This window comes from Hippopotamus amphibius, chromosome 4, assembly GCF_030028045.1.
Source record: "Hippopotamus amphibius kiboko isolate mHipAmp2 chromosome 4, mHipAmp2.hap2, whole genome shotgun sequence".
NCBI lineage: Eukaryota > Metazoa > Chordata > Mammalia > Artiodactyla > Hippopotamidae > Hippopotamus > Hippopotamus amphibius.
In genome coordinates this window covers 71,982,924-72,004,548 of record NC_080189.1, presented here as the reverse complement: position 1 = coordinate 72,004,548, position 21,625 = coordinate 71,982,924, and the positions used below count along the sequence as shown (strand labels likewise).

The 21,625-nt window shown below is 35.5% G+C and overlaps 1 protein-coding gene across 1 annotated transcript in view; it reads right to left on the bottom strand.

The window, feature by feature from the left end:
• The window catches only part of HDAC9 (histone deacetylase 9), a 719,791-nt gene that overhangs the window by 234,976 nt on the left and 463,190 nt on the right, over positions 1–21,625 (bottom strand). Inside the window, exons 15-16 of the mRNA XM_057730709.1 lie at positions 8,352–8,472; positions 3,687–3,736 (exon numbers count right to left, since the gene is read on the bottom strand). Coding sequence (XP_057586692.1) covers positions 3,687–3,736; positions 8,352–8,472 — 171 coding nt within the window. The remainder of the gene's footprint in view (positions 1–3,686; positions 3,737–8,351; positions 8,473–21,625) is intronic.

The window sequence follows — 21,625 nt, the reverse complement described above, 5'->3', positions numbered from 1 at the left end:
ACACCCATTGTGCCAGAAGCAGCAGTCACTATTCATTCCCTGGGCACTTCTAAGAGTTTACTAGAGCAGTTCTTGCTAAAGAATAAGAAATTTCCTTGGCATGGGTTTGGAGCAGTTGAGTAGAGGTACTTTGTGTTCGAGGAGTAGTGAGTCATAGGCACAGCAGAGGTCAGACTTGGGAAGTGGGTCCTAGGGAGTTGTCCTCATTTCAACTCTGGGTCATGAATTATATGTACTTGTAAATGAGTGGGAGTCTGATGATCACCACTCTTTTAACAGCTTTGATTTCTTCCCCATCACCATACCCACTAATTAGTCATTAGCTTTGTTTCATTCTTTGCCTCATTTTCAGGTAATCAGCCACTCTCTTAAAATGGCCACTTGGGATGTCAGGAAATAAGTGCAAAAGCCGATGAAACCCATTTTAAAGGTCAGTTAATTCTCTGCTTTCCAGAATGACTTTGCAAGCTCCTGGCTTCACAGGAGGTTTGCAAAAAATGAGCAAGGAATAGTGTGGGATGGTGACTGTCCTGTGCTAGAAGTCAAGAAGCGAAGCTCACTGATGAGTTGTGGTAAAGGGGACCACACTACATTAGCCACACAGCTGCACTGCTAGGCTCCAGGGGCTGCAGCTGGTCCATTGAAGATGAAAGCTTTGGAAGGACCTAAAATGCTCTTTTTGGAACTCCTCCACATGGACATGCACGTCAACCTCATACTTGCAGCCTTTCAGCCTTTAACATGTAACTTCATGAAAATAACCACACTTCTCTGAGCCTTCAGGTTCTCATCTGCAAAATGGTGCTAATAATGACTATTTTATAAAGTTGTTATAAACCTCAGGTGTATGTTTGTAAACTGTAAAGTCCAAATGGATATTGGCTGTAGTTGCCATTCTTATTTTTAGACGACAGAGTCACAGATGAAGGAATAGAAACACTATCCTTGCTAAATCTAGCATCACTAAAATGATAGAATTAGCTCAAAATATACATGATTTCCCTGTATAAAATTAAGTTATAGAAAATACTGCCTAAAACATACATAGGACTAGTTGTGTTTTTCCTTCAGTATCAAAGAAACTTAACTGACTTAAATTCCTTGGTCCTTGGAAACCTGATGTAGAATTATTTTGTCCTAACATAACTTAGCACTCAGTTCTATAGTATAGTATGATGATTTGTTACTGGAAAGGGTTAACTTTAAATAGATTGCAGGTTATAAGGTATGTTCTAATCATCCACAAAAATGTAGACATTTTCCTCATACGTTGTTGGATTCAAACAAATTTGTCCTTGGAATGTGGTATAAATATCCTGGGTCAAAAAGGCTTTGTTAATTATTGAAGATAAAAAAAGGCCTCAGGAGATTCACAAACAAAATGTCTCACAACGCAAAGTGCTTTGTGAAGTTTATGCCATTTTCACCAGGAATATAATATATATGCATACTCAGTGTGACTCTGCTGAAAACTGAATTGTGCTATAAAACTATGTTAAGCCCTCTCATATTACCTTTTCTCCAGAAATATAAAAGTCTAGCAAAGTGGCTTCACACAGGAACCTATAGTTAGCAAGGCTCCACATTTGGATTACTTTGGTATTTTCACCATCTTGAAATTCTTAATAATTTCTGAATAAGGGGATCTGTATTTTCATTTGGGATTAAGCCCTGCAAATTATGTAGCCAATCCTGAAGTCCAGCATAACTTTTACTGAGAAACAGCCTTAAACACAACTGACCAGATAAATCAAAGGATGCATTTTTGGAAGTTTATGTTATGTAAAAGTAGTAAATGGAAACAATCCCATTTACCAATGCATCAAAAAGAACAAAATACCTAGCAATAAACCTACCTAAGGAGGCAAAAGACCTGTACACATAAAACCATAAGATGCTGATGAAAGGAACTGGAGATGACACAGATGGAGAGATATACCACGTTCTTGGATTGGAAGAATCAATATTGTCCAAATGACTATACTATCCAAAGAAATCTACAGATTAAATGCAATTCCTATCAAATTACCAAGGGGCATTTTTCACAGAATTAGAACAAAAAAATTTTACAACTTGTATGAAAAAACAAAAGGCCCCAAATAGCCAAAGCAATCTTGAGAAAGAAAAAACAGAGCTGGAGGAATTAGGCTCCCTGACTTCAGACTATACTACAAAGCTACAGTCATCAGAACAAAATAGTATGATACTGGCACAAAAACAGAAATATAAATCAATGGAACAGAATAAAAAGTCCAGAGATAAACCCAAGCACCTATAGTCACCTAATCTATGACAAAGGAGGCAAGAATACACAATGGAGAAAAGACAGTCTCTTCAATAAGTGGTGCTGGGAAAACTGGACAGCTACATGTAAAAGAATGAAATTAGAACACTCCCTAATACCAGAGAGAAATTAAACTCAAGTGGATTAAAGACCTAAATGTAGTATCAGGTACTATAAAACTCTTAGAGGAAAACATAGGCAGAACACTCTTTCACATAAATCGCAGCAAGATTTTTTTAGATCCACCTCCTAGATTAATGTAAATACAAAAAAATAAAAAATAAACAAATGAGACCTAATTAAACTTAAAAGCTTTTGCACAGCAAAGGAAACCATAAACAAAATCAAATGACAAACCACAGAATGGGTCAAAATATTTGCAAACAAAGCAACCAACAAGGGATTAATCTCCAAACAGCTCAATATCAAAAAAACCAACTAATCAAAAAATGAGCAGAAGACCCTAATAGACATTTCTCCAAAGACATACAAATGGTCAAAAAGCACATGAAAAGATACTCAACATTACTAATTACTAGAGAAATGCAAATCAAAACTACAGTAAGGTATCACCTCACAGCAGTCAGAGTCATCATCATCAAAAAACCTACGAACAATGAATGCTGGAGAGGGTGTGGAGAAAAGGCAACCCTCCTACACTGTTAGTGGGAATGTCAATTGGTACAACCACTATGGAGAACAGTATAAAGCTTCCTTAAAAAACTAAATATAGAACTATCATATGACCCAGCTATCCCACTCCTGAGCATATATCTGGAGAAAACCATAATTCAAAAAGATACATGCACCTCAATGTTCACAGCAGCACTATTTACAATAGCCAAGACATGGAAGCAACCTAAATGTCCATTAACACACAAGTGGCTAAAGAAGATGTGGTACATATTTACAACAGAATATTACCCAGCCATAAAAAGAACAAAATAATGCCATTTGCAACAACACAGATGGACCCAGAGATTGTCATACTGAGTGAAGTCAGACAGAGAAAGACAAATATCATATATCACTTGCATGTGGAATTAAAAAAAAAATGGTACATATGAACTTATTTACAAAACAGAAATAGAGTCACAGATGTAGAAAACAAACTTACAGTTATCAGGGGGAAAAGCAGAGGAGATGAATTGGGAGACTGGGATTGACATATACACACTACTACATATAAAACAGATAACTAATAAGGACCTACTCTATAATACAGGGAAACCTACTTAATACTCTGCAATGACCTAAATGTGAAAAAAAAATAAAATAGTGGATATATGCATATGTATAACTGATTTACTTTACTGTACACATGAAACTAACACAACATTGTAAGTCAACTGTACTCCAATAAAAAAATTCTTTTAAAATCAGTAAACAAACTCATACTTACCCCAAGTCCACCACAAGGTAATGAAGAAAAAAACTTTTGAGAAGAGTCACCTACACAGTAAGAAGACATGAAAAAATATATAAATTGGAATATAATTATAGCTTTAAATTTTTTTAACATTTTTAACACATAATATTATGTCACATGGTATTTATCATTTGACTCAGAAGAAAACTGATGAAATTTTAGATAGTTTAAGAACTCAAAGCAAATTAATACATATATTGTTACATGTAGAGTCTATTACCCCACGTGAACAAATACATACCTATGAAATTTGAGTCTCAAGATTTTTTTCAACTGCCCTACATGATGTATAATATATCACAATATTTTTTATTTATAATTTAACATAAATAACCTAGCTGTTCATTATGTGTATCCTTCTAATGTAATGTTTTGAGCCACAAAGTTTATGAAATACACTGTCATTTTTACATGCTCCATATATTAAAGCATTTATTCAAGTATACAGACTTATCTTTAAATTCTTCTTTAGATATAGCTAAGACTGAGTATACTATAAGTGTCTCCAACATTCACCATTTTTTAAACAAATAAGTCAGAAAACACTATCAAAAGATAACCTTTTGGGGATCTACATAATATATATATAAATGTATCATTAAAGTAAATGTCAAAATCTTACTTGTGAATATCTCTTGGAATTGAGATTTCATGGAAGTTTTAATCATTTTTGTCTACCTGCACTTTGACTTTCTACATCATCTACTACATGTATAAACAAAAATTACTACTCCTAAACCTCCAAGACTAAAATCTGTCTTGCAAAGTAATTAAATGAAAGGCAGTGGGCATTTCTATATCACAGTTAAACAGCTCTGAGGTGACTCATATGGGTCACTCAGGAGATTAGTGGTAGAACCAGATACAAGTCTCCATTTCACTTACCCTAATTCATTTGTTCTATTGATGATCAGTGAAATAATGAAAATTGAAAACAGGTTTGTGATGGAATTCACATGTCATGTCAGCAAAAGTCTAAATAGATTTTATTGTCACAGAAGAAAGTTTATTTTGAAAACAATAAATTGTATGAGTTGAGTTTTCAAATGCAATTGCTAACAGATGGAAAATTATAAAGAAATATGTAAGTGCAAATGAAAAAATAAGATACCTTGTTAAATATAAGGATCTTCAGGGAAAAAGATGAAAAGTCAACAGAAAAAAAAATGAAAAAATATTAAAACTGGAAAAGTGACATCAGTAAAAGACACATTAAAAATTATACGGATAGCTTGAGGAGGAATAAAAAGTTTTCTTAAGTTATTCCTCATAACAAAGATATTTCTGTATCACTGAATATTTTGCAAGGATGTATTCATATGTCATACATGAAATTAAAATATATAATGTACATTTTAATGTCTGAATTCTTCATTCTATCGTCAGTAAAAAGGGTTAAAGATAATATTACAATGTAATAAAGTAATTTTTAAAGTAATTAAAAAAATTGTTAAACTCTAAGCAAATACAGAAAATAAATGATGCAATACTTGAGGAGAATCTACTTTGGTACTGTTTAAATAATACTAAACAACCAAATTAATCAATAATTTAAATTTAGTAGTGTGCAAAATATTTATTTCACTGAATTCACTCTTTTTTAAGTAATGTTACATTGCCTTATCCATGGGCTGAGCTCTGGCTAGCCACAAGATAATGAAAACTTGGTAGTAAAATGACAGGAATATTAATGCTAAGGAAAACCTCTCACCAGAAATGACTGGAGAGAATGTTTTAAAAGTGTCACCTTACAGGGTCTAGAGTATTTAAAGAGATAAATGTTGCCCATTTTCAAATCTAATTATTTTATAAGCTATAGATGTCTTCCAAGATATAAAGACTGATGGGTCTGGTCTTAATGAACTTTTATTTAAATCCTTCCTCCTAATTCCAGAACATAAGCATCAAACGTAGTCATATCAATTACATTCAGAGAATTCACAGAATTGAATAAATTTCAATTTACTGTGTGTGTGCACTGACAAACCCTCTTGCACCATCTGTGTTGGGAGGGATTAAAGGAAGAAGAGGATGTGTGGGAGTAAAAGAAAGGGGTAAAGAGCGAGAAAATATCCTGATGGCTATGAATTTCTATACATTCATACATGGCAGCTTCAATCTGGTCTTTTAGGTATAAATAAACAACAAGCCACAAGAATTCAAATTTCATAAAGAACAAAAAAATATGAAAAGTTAAACTTTTAAAAGAATGGGTTTTTTAACTTAGACCCTGCCTTGAGGAAAATCGGCCAAGTTTCTGGATTCACGGGAGAAACTGATGTAGTTCAGAAACATCATTAAAGTTGAATTGACGAGGTGGGGGGAGTCAAGGAAGGGAGGGAATACAGGGATATGTGTATGAAAACAGATGATTGAACCTGGTGTACCCCCAAAAAATAAAAAAATAAAAAATAAAAAAGAACTTCTATTGAGATACAGTTGACATACACTTCATATATTTAAAGTGTAAAAAAAAAAAAAAAAAAAAAAAGTTGAATTGAGTGCTCGACATCAAGACCTAGCAATGCAACATCCTTGTTTACCTTTACTCCTGTAGCCTGCACGCAAGGCTGACATTGTTCCACTGGGCCCCGAGAGGGGCCTAGGGAACTCCACATGTGTATCTAAAGTTACCTCTAAAATCATCAACTGTATGAATTTTATCTCACATTAAATATTCAAAACTAATGAGATAAATGACCAATTTATTTGGATTAAAACTGTAAAAAATTAAATTATTGGTACTTGGTGTTTTCATTGCACACATATTTGAAAAGGACCTTTGTCCAAGTTCTAAATTATATATTGGAATTCATTTTAAAATCTTCAACTCTTTAAATGATATGTATGTTTTGAGAAAAGCAGTTTTTCTCAAAGGTGTCAAATTTCATTAAAAAGTAATGCCACGTTTCACAAGTAAAACAGTTTAAAGTTGCCAAAGTTTAAACGTCACTTCTTTTACAAATATGTCCTTTCTCTTAAAATGCTGAATAATGGTTGTCTTGGAACATCTCTCAAACACCTATGTGTAAATTTAGCCTAATCAAATCCAAAGTACCTAGATTGATTTACACTTTGAGACTTAGTTTAAAAAAAAAAAGAAAAGAAAAGAAAAGAAATGGGGAAGGTTTTCTACTTGTTTTCTCTTAACTAAATTAACAAAAAATCAAAATGGGCATAGCTTCCTATCTTTAAAACGCATGAGTATTTCAACCACAGGAGACTATGAAAGTTTACTTCATCATTTTGGTAAACTGGGTGGTATATCAATTCAAAATAAGTGGACATTCATTATACGGTATCCACAGCAAAAGAAGTACTTTATGTAAAGACCTACATGTGCAGAGATTGACTCCTTCAACAGAAAGAAGAAAACATACAGAGTATACGTGTTTAGACTGACTCACTTGCCTTTATGCTATACATAACTTTAATTCTCTTACACAAATTATTTTTCATCATCAAATTTTCATAATATGTCTTCTAAAAATTGAGTAATCTTTCTGTGTTCCCCTTTCTGTCCATTTCTCCCCACCCTGCACACATATACATGCACACACACACTCAACCATATACCTTTACTTCATAAACTTAGGGATGCCTGCCACTTGTTTTAAAAGGGCAGATTTTTAGCATTGTAATTGGTAACTGTTCATTTCCCTTTGTAATTGCTTTCCAAGATGCCTGCCTACTGTCTGTCATACACTTGCTTTTTAATTGTTTAGGACCAGTTAACACAAAATCATTTTGGAATAATACTGAGTTGGGTGAAAGAGTCCAATAATTTGGAACTGACACAATAAGTTTATTTGAAAGAAAGGGACAAGAAAACGTCCTAAAATGCCTTTTTAGTTAAAACACTTAAAACATGATCTTTTTGGCGTACACTGCCGTCATGTATTGTTATTCCATTATACAAGATTATTAATAAACAATAGAATTGTTTCAGCTAAAATAAGATTGTCATGAACTTTCTTCAAAATCTGTTATTTCTACCACTCATAGAAACTTCATATAAAACTGTGAAACATAAATTTGATTTTAAAATCTGATAAAGTTTTGAAAGATCACACTTAAAGATTATGTTTATTAGTTTTCTGCTTCTGCTGACTACTATTTAATTCCATAAGTAAAACATACATTACATAGACTACATTAAGATTTAAAATGCAATCTTACTATAGTGTTCCAGGTGTAGTAATAAGGTGTTTTCACTTAAAATAAGTTGTATTATGCCCTTTGTCTGTTAAGGTCATAGAAAAAACAACTGAAAGACACAAAATAAATGTGAAAGGTGAAGATAAATTTGCATAAAGGATGTGAAAACTCTTTTTTTTTAGTTTAAAAACGTAAGCAAGCAAACTCCACAGTGCATTCACTTCTGTCAGCTAAAACATGGTGAACGAATGCTATTCAAATAAAAGTAAACATCATGAAACTGGCACTGTCATTTTTTCTAACGTAGGATATTCTTAATCTGCATTGGTGTCTATTGTAAAAGACATTCCACAGAGCAATGCTGCTGGAAAAGCTGATTTTTTGTCACACTGCTTGCCAAGTGTTTTGAGCTGACAGCAGCATTGACTAATGATAGTGCTGGAATGTGCTGTTCTCAGTAGAATGGAGGCCCATACAAACCTAGGAGTGTCCTGGGGTCCAGCTTCTGTCCATCCAGGGGGTTGGTGCCGTACAACAGTGAGTGATGTTCGGAATGAACAAGCTGTATTTCCTCCAGGCTGGCTTTTCGACCTTGAATTCTCTGAAAGAAAATAGCAGAAGCCTACAGTACTTCACTGACAACATTTAGAAGAAAATAAGACCCCAAGTCACATTTAAGATGATTCATAATGGGCTGAGTTTCATCATCTAGGACTGTGACACGGATTTGCGTAACAAACTAGCATAATAATATTTGAAAAATGAGTGTATGCAAGGTTCAGATCCAATGAATTGCTTATGCCTAAATGGGCAACTGATATAAAGCATATTCTTTTCTTTGGCATAAAAAAGATACCTATAAAAAGTTAATAATTAATAAAAATGTAAGGACAATTAATAGTTAACTTTGTAAAAGTATCTACTTAAAAACAAACAGGAGCTACTGTTTACCTGAGAAGTAGATTCATTAAACCCCTACTTTACACTGACCCAAAGAAGCTGTTGAAACAAATTCCTTATTGTTTCTTAAAGGACGTAAGTACCAACACAGTTTAATATGTTTGATTATTACCCATATGCTGATCACTTCCTGTGTGTGCACCTCACAGCAGTGTTCATCTAGACCAATGTCACTCAAAATATGTAACACTGGGATTGATAACAGTTCAGGAACTGTTAGTGAATGGTCTGTGATGAGGTCTGCATAGAACTGGAGAGTAAATATTTAGAAACTTTTATAGTAATCTGACAGAGTATTTTTATGTCTGTTGAATCACATATAATCTTGTAGGTCTTCAATTTTTATTTCACTACTGCAGTATCTCATTTTTAATGTATTTTATAAAAGCATTAGTCTGTGATAGAATGGAAATCAAACAAAAGCAATAACTGCTGTTTAATCAGAGACAGTTTGAGACATTCTAGACTCAGTCAGTATTTTTACACCCATGCTAGGCAGAAATTTTCACTTCAGCTAACAAAGAATGGTCCTTCAACAGAGACAAGATTGTACATAAGTTAAATCTCAGTCACTCAACAGACAAAGTGTTCTTCCTGATCACATTACTTGGCTGGCACCTCTTTGAGCCCAGTCAACATTGTGCTGGTGTATGAAGTTAATTAGCCTTCTTTTAAAAATTTTTGTGCTTCCTAAAGTTACCCAGACAGTTTTAATATCTTACTTAAAATCTGTATCACAAGAAGACACTTGTAAGGTAATATATTAGCAGAGAACTACATTAAAACTCAGAGAGAATCTGTTCAGGGAATATTGTCCTCTCATGTTCCTGACCATGAATTACCAGTTGATGTGGAAACACCAGGTGACAACCACACCTCTCAGGACCAAGACAATTCCATGCTCAGTCTCCCTAGTGTAAGGTGATAGGGCTGCTGCTGTGTGGTTCACTGAGGGGACAGGCAGGGAGACCCTCAATACACTGACACTTCCTAGGGGTTTCCTGGGTAGAGGTGCTTGTCACTGAAAATAAATCATCATGTCACAGTGAGAATGGTAGGGGACCCACGGAGTAACAGGAAGGTAATAGGAGTGATGTAAAACAGAAACTTCTTGATACTGTGCCATTATGTGCTGAATAAACAAACAAATGCTTATGGAATTTTCTTTGTCATAGCACTGAAGTTCCCTGTCTGACATCCCATTTACATTTCTAGAAAAATAAAAATATGCTTTAGAGAAATTATTCCCGGGTAGGTGTTGAATGCTAAAATTAAACTAGGTAGGTAATGCTGAGGACTAGGGCACATTTATGATGGCCATCTGATCAGCCATTGCTCTGATCAATAAACAAACACATTATTGACCTAGGTAGCTTGCTGGTAAACACTAAATTTGGAAACGTTCATGCAAGACTAGAACAACCAAAGAAACAGAATGACAAGTAATGAGAAAGAGAAAGTTCAAAGTCACTATTAAAGGGAAACATTTTAACTGTGAGATTTGAGCTGGTGGAAAATCCCCCAAGATATGTAGTGGTAACTCCATGGTCTGAGTCATCTAAAATTGGAACGAGCAATGAGCAGCACTTTGGAAACCAGACTGTGGTAACCAGTCCTAGCCTAGCAGAATAATGAAATAACAGGGCTTCCAGCTCTCATTTCTATGAATTTATGAAATCCATAGTCACTAACACCTTATACGGTGATACAGTGAACCACCTATATCTTAAACAATGCCAGCTCTGTAGCTAACAATCAGACTGTTTGGACTACTATCATAAAGCTTCATCTTTTTTTTTCTCTTTCTCCTTTCCTATTAATTTTTCAACTCTGCATTGAATTTTTGCCTCTGGTATAACATTAAATACCATTAGTAATAAATATATCTTTATGTTTTCACAAACTAGTCATATATATTTACATAGCATACTTTCCATGCTTGTCTTAACTCCCTTCTCATTCCCCCAAAATCCCACCAGTATTCAGGCTGAATGCTCAATCACACATTTGAAAAATAATCTGCTAAGAAGACTCAATTATTGACAGTGGCTCAAGTGCTGATAAATCTTAAGAGGACACCTGCTCAATCTCAGTCATCCCCTTGTGTAATATCAGTTAACTAACAGTAAGGATAGAGCATCTGGCCCAGGCTATTTAGCTTTCACTCGCTCTAAGAGTATTCCTTTCTAGTTTATACCCAAGTCCTCCTCTTCACTACCAAAATGTAATAAAGTACACGCTTTCCCTTCAGTTCCACCCCCCCCCCCCACCTCTCTACTTCTTTTTGACTCCAGGAAGTATTTTACACTGGCTCTTTTTATTATTATAGAATATGTTTCTTAAAAAGAAAAAACACACACTAAATCTAAGTACTAATTCTTGACAATCACTTTCTGCATTTAGGACTGCTGGAGAACAAGATCACAAACAGGGCATACATGTTTCTTCAGAAAGAGGGCAGAGAAAACCAATTCAATATGAAAAAATGTTTCTACCTGGAGAAAGGATCTGGAGAAGCATGTTCTGAGATTTATATCTCCAAAAGGCACTGCTGTGGGAACCCAGTGGGTGATTAAGCTACCAATTCTGAAATAGCAACAGCTCTCCTTCTTTCTTGACACAGAGGATCTCCTGGAGTAGTTCTGTTTTGCCTCACTATTATCAGATGTCTTAAATTTGTCACATTCTAATTTTCCTCTCAAACTGAAGTCTCCAACAGTTTTCATTTTCTGGTATCATCGTCAGTAATTTATTAACTTACGTGTTTGTGCTTAAATATAGATAGTTCCATTTAATCCCTTCCCATAGTTTCTATTTCCTGTGTACCCTTTATTCCTTCCATTTTCTCTCATGATGCACTCTTGGGCCAAAGGTCAAGAGCATAATGAGTCACAAAATAGGACAAAGTGCTCTGATAATCATAATTTAGGGAGATACTGATTTCCGTTCTCAGAGATATTCAGCCTGCAGGATCTCTATCTAAAGTCATCTATGATTCTGACCAAAAGAATTTTTGAGAATTCTGAGTATATCTGGACATTCAATGCATATAATGGATGGCATGGGTATCCATCTGGGTATTTCTCACTTGAGATCCAAATAGAGGTTTTAAATACCTTGCCAATATAGGTCTACGAAAGAAAGTTTATAGCTTTTCTTTCAATTTCTTAGTAAAGAAACTTTGCGATGTAGGATGTATTAATTACTCTATTTCCATTCTCTGTGACTTGCACTCAAGCAGTTTCTTCCTTGAGAGGAGGAAAGGAACTTATGTGCCCTGAGCGCCTACTCTGTGCTAAGCACCAAAAGAATATGATCTTATTTATTAGATCTGAGCTCCAAACAGCACACATTCAAGTTTGAAGTTTCTGAAGTTGTTCAAAATGACCATATCATTGAGTCTCACAACACACCATGGTTCTTTCCTAAAGAAGTAGTCTTTCTGAATTAAAGCCTGTTAATGCAACCTGATTATAGAAGGAATGTTCTGAACATGATCTACAAAGTCATTCTGTGACAGGATAAAATGCAGCCTACCCACACCCACCCACACACAGCGTACACACGGTATAGATTCATATTTTTTTCTGCCAAGGAGCAGGGAAAAAAGGAAACAGTTCTATTCCTTCCCCTCCTGTGTTCAAAGCCTGGATTGAGGCCAGTGTCCTAATCAGTTCTCATTGGCCCTGGAGGAATCAGAACCTTTTGTAAAATATAATAAAGGGCATAAAATCATGATAAAATGCATGAAAAAGCAGTGCCTTTGGTTAGAGAACTAGAAATAATTTAGCAGAACAGATGGATTGCATTGGTTTGGTATTATTGAGGACATGAAAGGGCTCATTTTGTGGCAGTTCCAAACTAAGAGAAAATGTCCAACTTAAATTTGACAAGTCAAAGTACCTACCTCTGCTGGGGGAGACCCCATTTTCTTTAATCATTTTCAAAGTGGTGACATACTAGGCAAGTATTTCCACTGAAATACCTCATTTTCTGAAAATATTTCACCTAGTGTCCCTAACTATAGGGATACATTTTTATTTTTTTCTACAAAGATCTGCAAGACTGCAGACTTACAGAGTTAAAGAATCATAAATGACTTACGAGTGTCAAAGTTACCCTCTGTTACAAATTCCATACTTCATATTTAATGAATCAGTTAACACCTATTCATTATTCTTGATATACTTTTCTCTCTTTAACAAATACAAAAAAATCCAGTCTCATTGCTTATGCCCAAGCTTACCAACTGGAGTCTTCCAATGCTGCAACCAATTGCTCCTGTAAATGTTACATAAAAGATAGTTTCTATCCCCTCCCCCCACTGCATTCTCTCCTTCCACAGATCCCTCATCCGCTAATAACCTGTTCTCCTCAGAGCTTTCCTCATAAAGAAAGGGGAGGGAAAGACGGAAGGAAGCTACGAAGCAGGCAGGCAGCCCAACAGGCCCTTGGTCCTTTTTGTCAGTCATATGAAGACAATGAATTGCAAGTCAGGAGCCCTGAGTTCTGGGTTCTGACTGTCATGAGCCCTTCCCATGCCCATAGCCTGCTAGAGGTACTTTTCTGGAGCTTTGTGTCTCCATCTACAAACATAAGGGGATTTAACCAAATTACTTTTAGCCCCAAAATGGTAAGTGAAAACAGTAAGCCCTAAAATGGCTATGTGAAATTTCCTTATACCCAACAAAAACTCAATAAAATATCCTTTATTTTGATTTATAGATTTGCCTTAGGAGAGCAAATATAATAACTGAAGTGATAAATTACCACGCTTGAAACAAGAGAGGAGATCTCACTATGAAGGCTTTTGAAAAGATGCTAGGTATTCCTTGAAACTCATTTTTTAAAAATGCTTAATTATATTGGAAAAATAAGAGTATTTTTTAGAACTCATATTCGTATCCCATGATAACTTCAAAATAATGGACATTTTCCCCAATTTAAAAAAATGTTGTACATAAAACTTCTGAGTTAATGCCACCTTTGTTTCTCAGGTAAATGTTTACTTTCTTACTCTCCCATCTCCAAATATTTGACTCCATTCACCTGTTCATCTCTGCCTCAAGCTTATGTTAAGAAACTGAGTTTCTGTTGATTTTTAACGGTGGCTGAAACTTGGAATTAGCTACAGGAGTTTAGAAGGTGTTAATGCCTATGTCATATCTTCAGAGCTCCTGGTTAACTTTGGTTTCAACCTAGGCATCTAGAAACTTAGAAGCCCCAGTGGATTTTAATGGGCAACCTAGGTCAAGAACCACATGTTAGAGCGAGCTACCCATTCTTCCTGCTCATAAGTGAATTCAAGATACAGACCCTGTACTAACCAACATTTGGGACTATGGGGTAGTTAAAATAAATGGTTGGCAGAGAGAAGGTTGGGAAGTAAAAAACTTTTATCTGGCCTTCAAAATGACTAGTGCCATCTACTTGCATGCAATACTGCTTGATTCAGTCACTGCAATTTATTTAAAAATATTTCAGGGCATAGAATAATTTCAAAAGTATTTCAGAAAAAAGCAAGTCCACTCAAAAACAAATGTCTGGGTGGCAAAAAGTATATGTTCCATGCATTTTTTTTTCTTCAATTTTATGTCCACTCATTTTAAACCATTATGCTCATTAGAAAGGAAAAATGTTATGCCTTAGTGTAACTGGCTCATTTTTCACAATTTTTATGCAACTGAACCTCCTATGTTGTAATTATTTTTTTAAACATTTTAATGAACATTTTATTGATTTGGGTTGAAACATTGATTTTTTTTATAATGATCATGTATGAAACAAACTTGTCACAATAAGTATTTTGTTACTTTAGCACTACAGTTTTTGGATGGTTCAAAACCTTATAACTAGTCATTTTTTGTTAATAAGCTTTAATGCTGCTGTTTAAAAAAAAAAATCCTGTATCACTTTCCAAATGGACTCAGAAGGGCAGCCTGTCCTACTTCCTTTTATTGGTTGTTTTCCACATTAATTCTTCCTTTTTTGCAGACATCAAAATCCAAACCAAAAATTCCAAATCATCTTAATTCTGATTATGGGCTGCCAAAGTATTTTTAATGTTATTTATTTGCCAAGGTCCACGCTACTGGGTATACAAATATCTCTCAGAATAATGGCACCTTGGTTTACTCATCTAGATCATTTGTACTTCTTTCCTTAACTGCCATATCCTTTAGAGACAATTCACAAGATTCCCTGTTTGAGTTTCTTATTGCTTTGTGGTTAGATTCTAAGACACAAACACACACAAAATTTTTTTTTGCAAACTAAACAAAACAGTAAGCTGTTATGTGCTGCCACCTAGTTACTCTATAAAACAAATGTTTAATTGAATTTCCATTAACTTGCAGTATTTAGTATTTTTTAAATTTGAAGGCAGAAAACTTGCACATTTCAAACCTGTGTCTCAAAAGAGTATTATATTTTATTTAGATTTACAAAGGGTATTTTAAAATCACTTGTGTGTACAGGAAAGTGTGCTGGAAACCCTATCCCTGAGCTCCTTGGCCTCTGAAGATTTTACACTAACCCTGCTCTCTACTTTTTTCATCCGAACTGCTGAGAAGTCCCAGAAGGGGCAACAGTAGCTGGGTTCTGTGTCCCAGAATTGTTTTGTAATTACTTTGTGTTGGCACTTGAATAAAGGAGTTAAACATTTCAGCACAGTATGTTGCTTATGGTTTTTACTTATGAATTAAGCGAAACGAAGTTATTCAATATTAGTCACAAAGAGGCAATGCAAATTCCACGGAATGTGTAATCCAACAAAAGCATTATAAAATGTTATTATTCTCAAAACAAATGTGAGAGCAAGCAAATGTCTGTGGGTGGCTTGGTGGGGCTCACAGGCATGAGCACTTCCGGAAAAACAACTGCAAGTGCATTTCTAACAGATGATGGGTCAACCTCTGCAATTTTTTAAGCACAGAAGAGCACATCCTTTTCTTCAGGGGCACACACACTTCAGAAACCTGGCTACCTAATCAAAGAGCTTATTCCCAAAGAGGACACCAAATGACCTCTCCAGATCCACTTCTTATAGTGACAAGAAAGCTGCTGGCTTTTTACTCTCAACAGAATCACTAAACTCAGTACGAATGATTCAATAGGGGGAAAAATTACATGGTATTGGCATAAGGGACTACTAACTACCTCAATTTTTTTAAAAACAGTGCCACGTCATGCCAAAAGAAGTTAACCCATGTAACCACTGTAATCTAATATAATGAGGACTCATGTTTTCTCTGGCTGCCAATCAGGACTGTAAGCACAGCCAATTTACACTATAGCTTACAAATTAAAGCAGTATGTTTACTAAAACATCCTAAAAATTTTGTCTACTCTTAACTAAAGAAAGTGCTATGCTCTAAATTAACTCCTTAGCCATCTAATTTCATATGCTATTAGAGCTGAAAGAGATCCTAGCAAATATCCTGCTTTGCACCCTCATCTTACATATGGGAAAACCAAAGATGACTAAGGTTAAATGATTTGACAAAAGTACACAGATAATTAATGGCAGGACTAAGGTCAACTCTAACATTGAACAATAACCTTTAAAGGAATCCATTTTGATTAATTTTCTACATTGATAAATGAATTGAAACAATACATAAGTTTGATTTGTGGATCAGACTATTGTTTAAAAACAAAGAAGCCCTTTTAATGTTTTCAAATTGCCATCTTTGCTATCATAATCATTGTTCAGTTGCAAAATTGACTACTCCATTGGCTGAGAAAGCTTTCTCTTCTCTGTATGCCAGCAGAATTGAGACTCCTTACCTTTTGTCCCAGTGAAATAGTAATCCTAGTAGACAAAGGAACTTGAATGAAGATGGAAGGAGGGAAAGATCAACTTAAGGTCTGAGATACTTCCTCCTTTGTTCTCTAACATGTATCATCTCCTTCTCTATCTCTTGTTTAAAAGGCCTCTCTGATGTTGTCGAGATTATGGAGGCAGTTGACCACCGTCTTTCTCGTTTTATTCCTTCCCTAAGCTCAATCAACAAGTCTTTAAAATCACTGCAGTATAAAACTAGTGACTCAAAACCCCTTGAGAGTTTGCAATTACATATTTATTTGTGCAATCATTTGATTAATGTCTGATGATCTCAGCAGATGGTAACCTCCTTGAAGGCATGGGTTGTATCTCCTCAGTATTCTATCTCCAGCTCCTAACAAAGGAGCCTGGAAAACTAAAATTCTTGATAAAGACTGCTGAATGGACATATCACGGTTCTCAAAGCTGGTACCCAGATCAGCAATATCAGGATTACCCAGACACATCGAAGCAATACAAATTCTTAGACCCCCACTCCAATAGAACTTCACTCCTACTGAATCTGAAACTCTTGGCTTGGAGCCCAGCAAATCTGTATTTTAACATCCTCTCAGATGATTCTGATATATGCTAACATTTGAACACCCCTGTAATCAATAAATGAATGCCGTTTATCTAGCCACAGGTTTCTGCTTACGGTCAGCTATATGCCCGCAGAGCTCTGTTGATTCCTTCTCTGAAATCACAGGTTGATCAATAACTACGGGTGCCTACTCACACCTGGCAGGAAAATAATGTTGAAAGATGGAAAATTGCTATCTGGATATTGAGAAACAATATACTGATCCAGCTTGTATGTGTTATATTCCTATTCTGTTACATCCTTTCCATAAAATCTAATAAATGCTCTCTCTTTTGAGACAACTGAGCTGAGTTCTAATTTCTCAAAACCAAGAGAGGAATTTCTCCATACTGCTAAGGAGAGAGCAATAACCTAGACACCAGGGCTAGTCCTCAAATCCCTGGAATCTCTGACACAATAGATTTTACTCTCTCAGGAACACATGATTTAGACATAACCAAGGAACAGAGCTGATAGTTCTACCTAGACAATTTAGAAAGAAAGCCCTGATTCTCCTTAAGTCCTTGGGCCATAATAGTAAATATTCATTCATACTCAAGCTAGAACCTAACTTCTTTCTTGGAGTCACTAAGTCAAGTCCAGTCAGAAGACATTGTCATTGACCTTGACTGCTTTAGAAGCCTCATAAACACTAACTATGAAGCTTGTTAGTATAGGAAACTTCTTGCTTCTTCAACCAGGTAATGTACCCGCCACGGATCAACCACTTGCTAATTACAGTGTGCTTTTTGCCTGGTTTTTCAGAAACTGAGTGTAATAAGTTATGGTGAAGTGCTAAAAGTTTTGTTGTATGTTTCTGTTTGGGTTTTTTTTTCCCCATAGCACTGACATTTTCAAAATAATCTGGTTTAAGAGAGAAAGGTTAGCGTCCTTGCAAGAGGGTTAATAACATATTAATACTACCATTGTGTTCGTAAGTTTTCTACATTATTCATCTGTGTAACAGCATCTTTATTAGAAGTTATTGTTAAGATTTGCTGAAGAGTGGAAAGTTTGGGGAAGGTCACTGTGATGGGACAAAGGATATAAGCTGGCCTCCCGACTGCACTCGCTCCTCCTTCCAACTCAGTAGTTCATCGTCCCAATCAATGGGCAACCCGTATGCAACTGCTGAAGCTGATTCCAGGAGTTCCAGGGACTCTCAGCTGTTAAACTGAATATTCGTCTAATCCAATACTTGGACATTAGTCTGAGGCTTGGACAGTCTTCTATAAACACCTCTATCACCAGGACAAGCAACCCCAAAAGCTTGGACAACCATGAGGAAACAAAGAAACCCCATGCAGGCAAAGGAGCAGGAAAAAAACCCACAAGACCAAATAAATGAGGAGGAAATAGGAAAAATGCCTGAAAAAGAATTTAGAGTAATGATAGTAAAAATGATACAAAATCTCGATAACAAATTAGAGAAAGTACAAGAAACAGTTCATAAGAACTCAGAAAAACAAACAGCAATGGATAACAAAATAACTGAAATTAAAAATACTCTAGATGCTATAACCAGCAGAATGACTGAGGCAGAAGAACGAATAAGTGAGTTGGAAGATAGAATGGAAGAAATAAACGCCACAGAGCAGGAAAAAGATAAAAAAATAAAAAGACTAGAAGACAGCCTCAGAGACCTCAGTGATAACCTTAAACGTACCAACATTCGAATTATAGGCATCCCAGAAGAAGAAGAAAACAAGAAAGGGTCTGTGAAAATATTTGAAGAGGTTCTAGTGGAAAACTTCCCCAACATGGGAAAGGAAATAATGAACCAAGTCCAAGAAGCACAGAGAGTCCCATACAGAATAAACCCAAGGAGAAATACACCAAGACACATATTAATCAAACTAACGACAATTCAACACAAAGAAAAAATATTAAAAGCAGCAAGAGAAAAGCAACAAACAACATATAAGGGAAAACCCATCAGGATAACAGCTGACCTTTCTACAGAAACTCTGCAGGCCAGAAGGGAATGGCAGGATATACGGAAAGTCCTGAAAGAGAGAAACCTACAGCCAAGAATACTTTACCCAGCAAGAATCTCATTCAGATTTGAGGGAGAAATCAAAAGCTTTCCAGACAAGCAAAAGTTAAGAGAATTCAGCACCACCAAACCAGCCTTACAACAAGTGCTAAAGGAACTTCTCTAAGTAGGAAACACAAGAAAAGGAAAACACCTACAAATACAAACCCAAAACAATTAAGAAAATGGGAATTGGAACACACATGTCAATAATCACTTTAAATGTAAATGGATTAAATGCTCCAACCAAAAGACACAGACTGGCTGAATGGATACAAAAACAAGACCCTTCTATATGCTGCCTACAAGAAACCCACTTCAGACCAAGGGATACATATAGACTGAAAGTGAAGGGATGGAAAAAGATATTCCATGCAAATGGAAGTCAAAAGAAAGCTGGAGTAGCAATACTCATATCAGACAAATTAGACTTGAAAGTAAAGACTATTAAAAGAGACAAGGAAGGGCACTACATAATGATCAAGGGATCCATCCAAGAAGAACATATCACAATGGTAAATATCTATGCCCCCAATATAGGAGCACCTCAATACATAAGGCAAATGCTAACAGCTATAAAAGGGGACATCGACAGTAACACAATAATAGCAGGAGACTTGAACACCCCACTTACATCAATGGACAGATCATCCAAACAGAAAATAAATAAAGACACACAAGCTTTAAATGACACATTAGACCATCTCGACTTCATTGATATTTATAGGACATTCCATCCAAAAACGACAGACTACACTTTCTTCTCAAGTGCACACGGAACATTTTCCAGGATAGATCACATCTTGGGTCACAAATCAAACCTCAGCAAATTCAAGAAAATTGAAATCATATCAAGCATCTTCTCAGACCACAACGCCATGAGACTAGATATCAATTACAGGAAAAAAACTGCAAAAAATACAAACACATGGAGGCTAAACAATTCACTATTAAACAACCAAGGAATCACTACAGAAATCAAAGAGGAAATCAAAAAGTATCTAGAAACAAATGACAACGAAAACACAACAACCCAAAACCTATGGGACGCAGCAAAAGCAGTTCTAAGAGGGAAGTTTATAGCAATACAGTCCTACCTTAAGAAACAAGAAAATGATCGAATAAACAACCTAACCTTACACCTCAAACAACTAGAGAAAGAAGAACAAAGAAACCCCAAAGTGAGCAGAAGGAAAGAAATCGTAAAGATCAGAGCAGAAATAAATGAAAAAGAAAGGAAAGAAACCATAAGAAAAATAAATAAAACTAAAAGCTGGTTCTTTGAGAAGATTAACAAAATTGATAAACCATTAGCCAGACTCATCAAGAAAAAAAGGGAGAAGATGCAAATCAACAGAATTAGAAATGAAAAAGGAGAAGTCACAACGGACACCTCAGAAATACAAAACATCATGAGAGACTACTACAAGCAACTATATGCCAATCAATTGGATAACCTGGAAGAAATGGATACATTCTTAGAAAAATACAATCTTCCAAGACTGAACCAGGAAGAAATAGAAACCATGAACAGACCAATCACAAGTACGGAAATTGAGGCAGTGATTAAAAATCTCCCAACACACAAAAGCCCAGGACCAGATGGATTCACAGGCGAATTCTATCAAACATTTCGAGAAGAGTTAACACCTATCCTTCTCAAACTCTTCCAAAATATTGCAGAAGGCGGAGCACTCCCAAACTCATTCTATGAGGCTACCATCACCCTGATACCAAAACCAGGCAAAGATGTCACAAAAAAAGAAAACTACAGACCAATATCACTGATGAATATAGATGCAAAAATCCTCAACAAAATACTAGCTAACAGACTGCAACAGCACATTAAAAGAATCATACACCACGATCAAGTGGGGTTTATCCCTGGGATGCAAGGATTCTTCAATATACGCAAATCAATCAACGTGATACATCATATCAACAAATTGAAGGATAAAAACCATATGATCATTTCAATAGATGCAGAAAAAGCTTTTGACAAAGTTCAACATCCATTTATGATAAAAGCTCTCCAGAAAATGGGCATAGAAGGAAATTACCTCAACATCATAAAAGCCATATATGACAAACCAAAAGCCAACATTGTTCTTAATGGAGAAAAACTGGAAGAATTCCCTCTAAGAACAGGAACAAGACAAGGGTGTCCACTCTCACCACTGTTATTCAACATAGTTTTGGAAGTGTTAGCCACAGCAATCAGAGAAGAAAAAGAAATTAAAGGAATCCAAATTGGAAAAGAAGAAGTAAAATTGTCACTCTTTGCAGATGACATGATACTATATATAGAAAACCCTAAAGACTCTACCAGAAAACTGCTAGCACTAATTGAT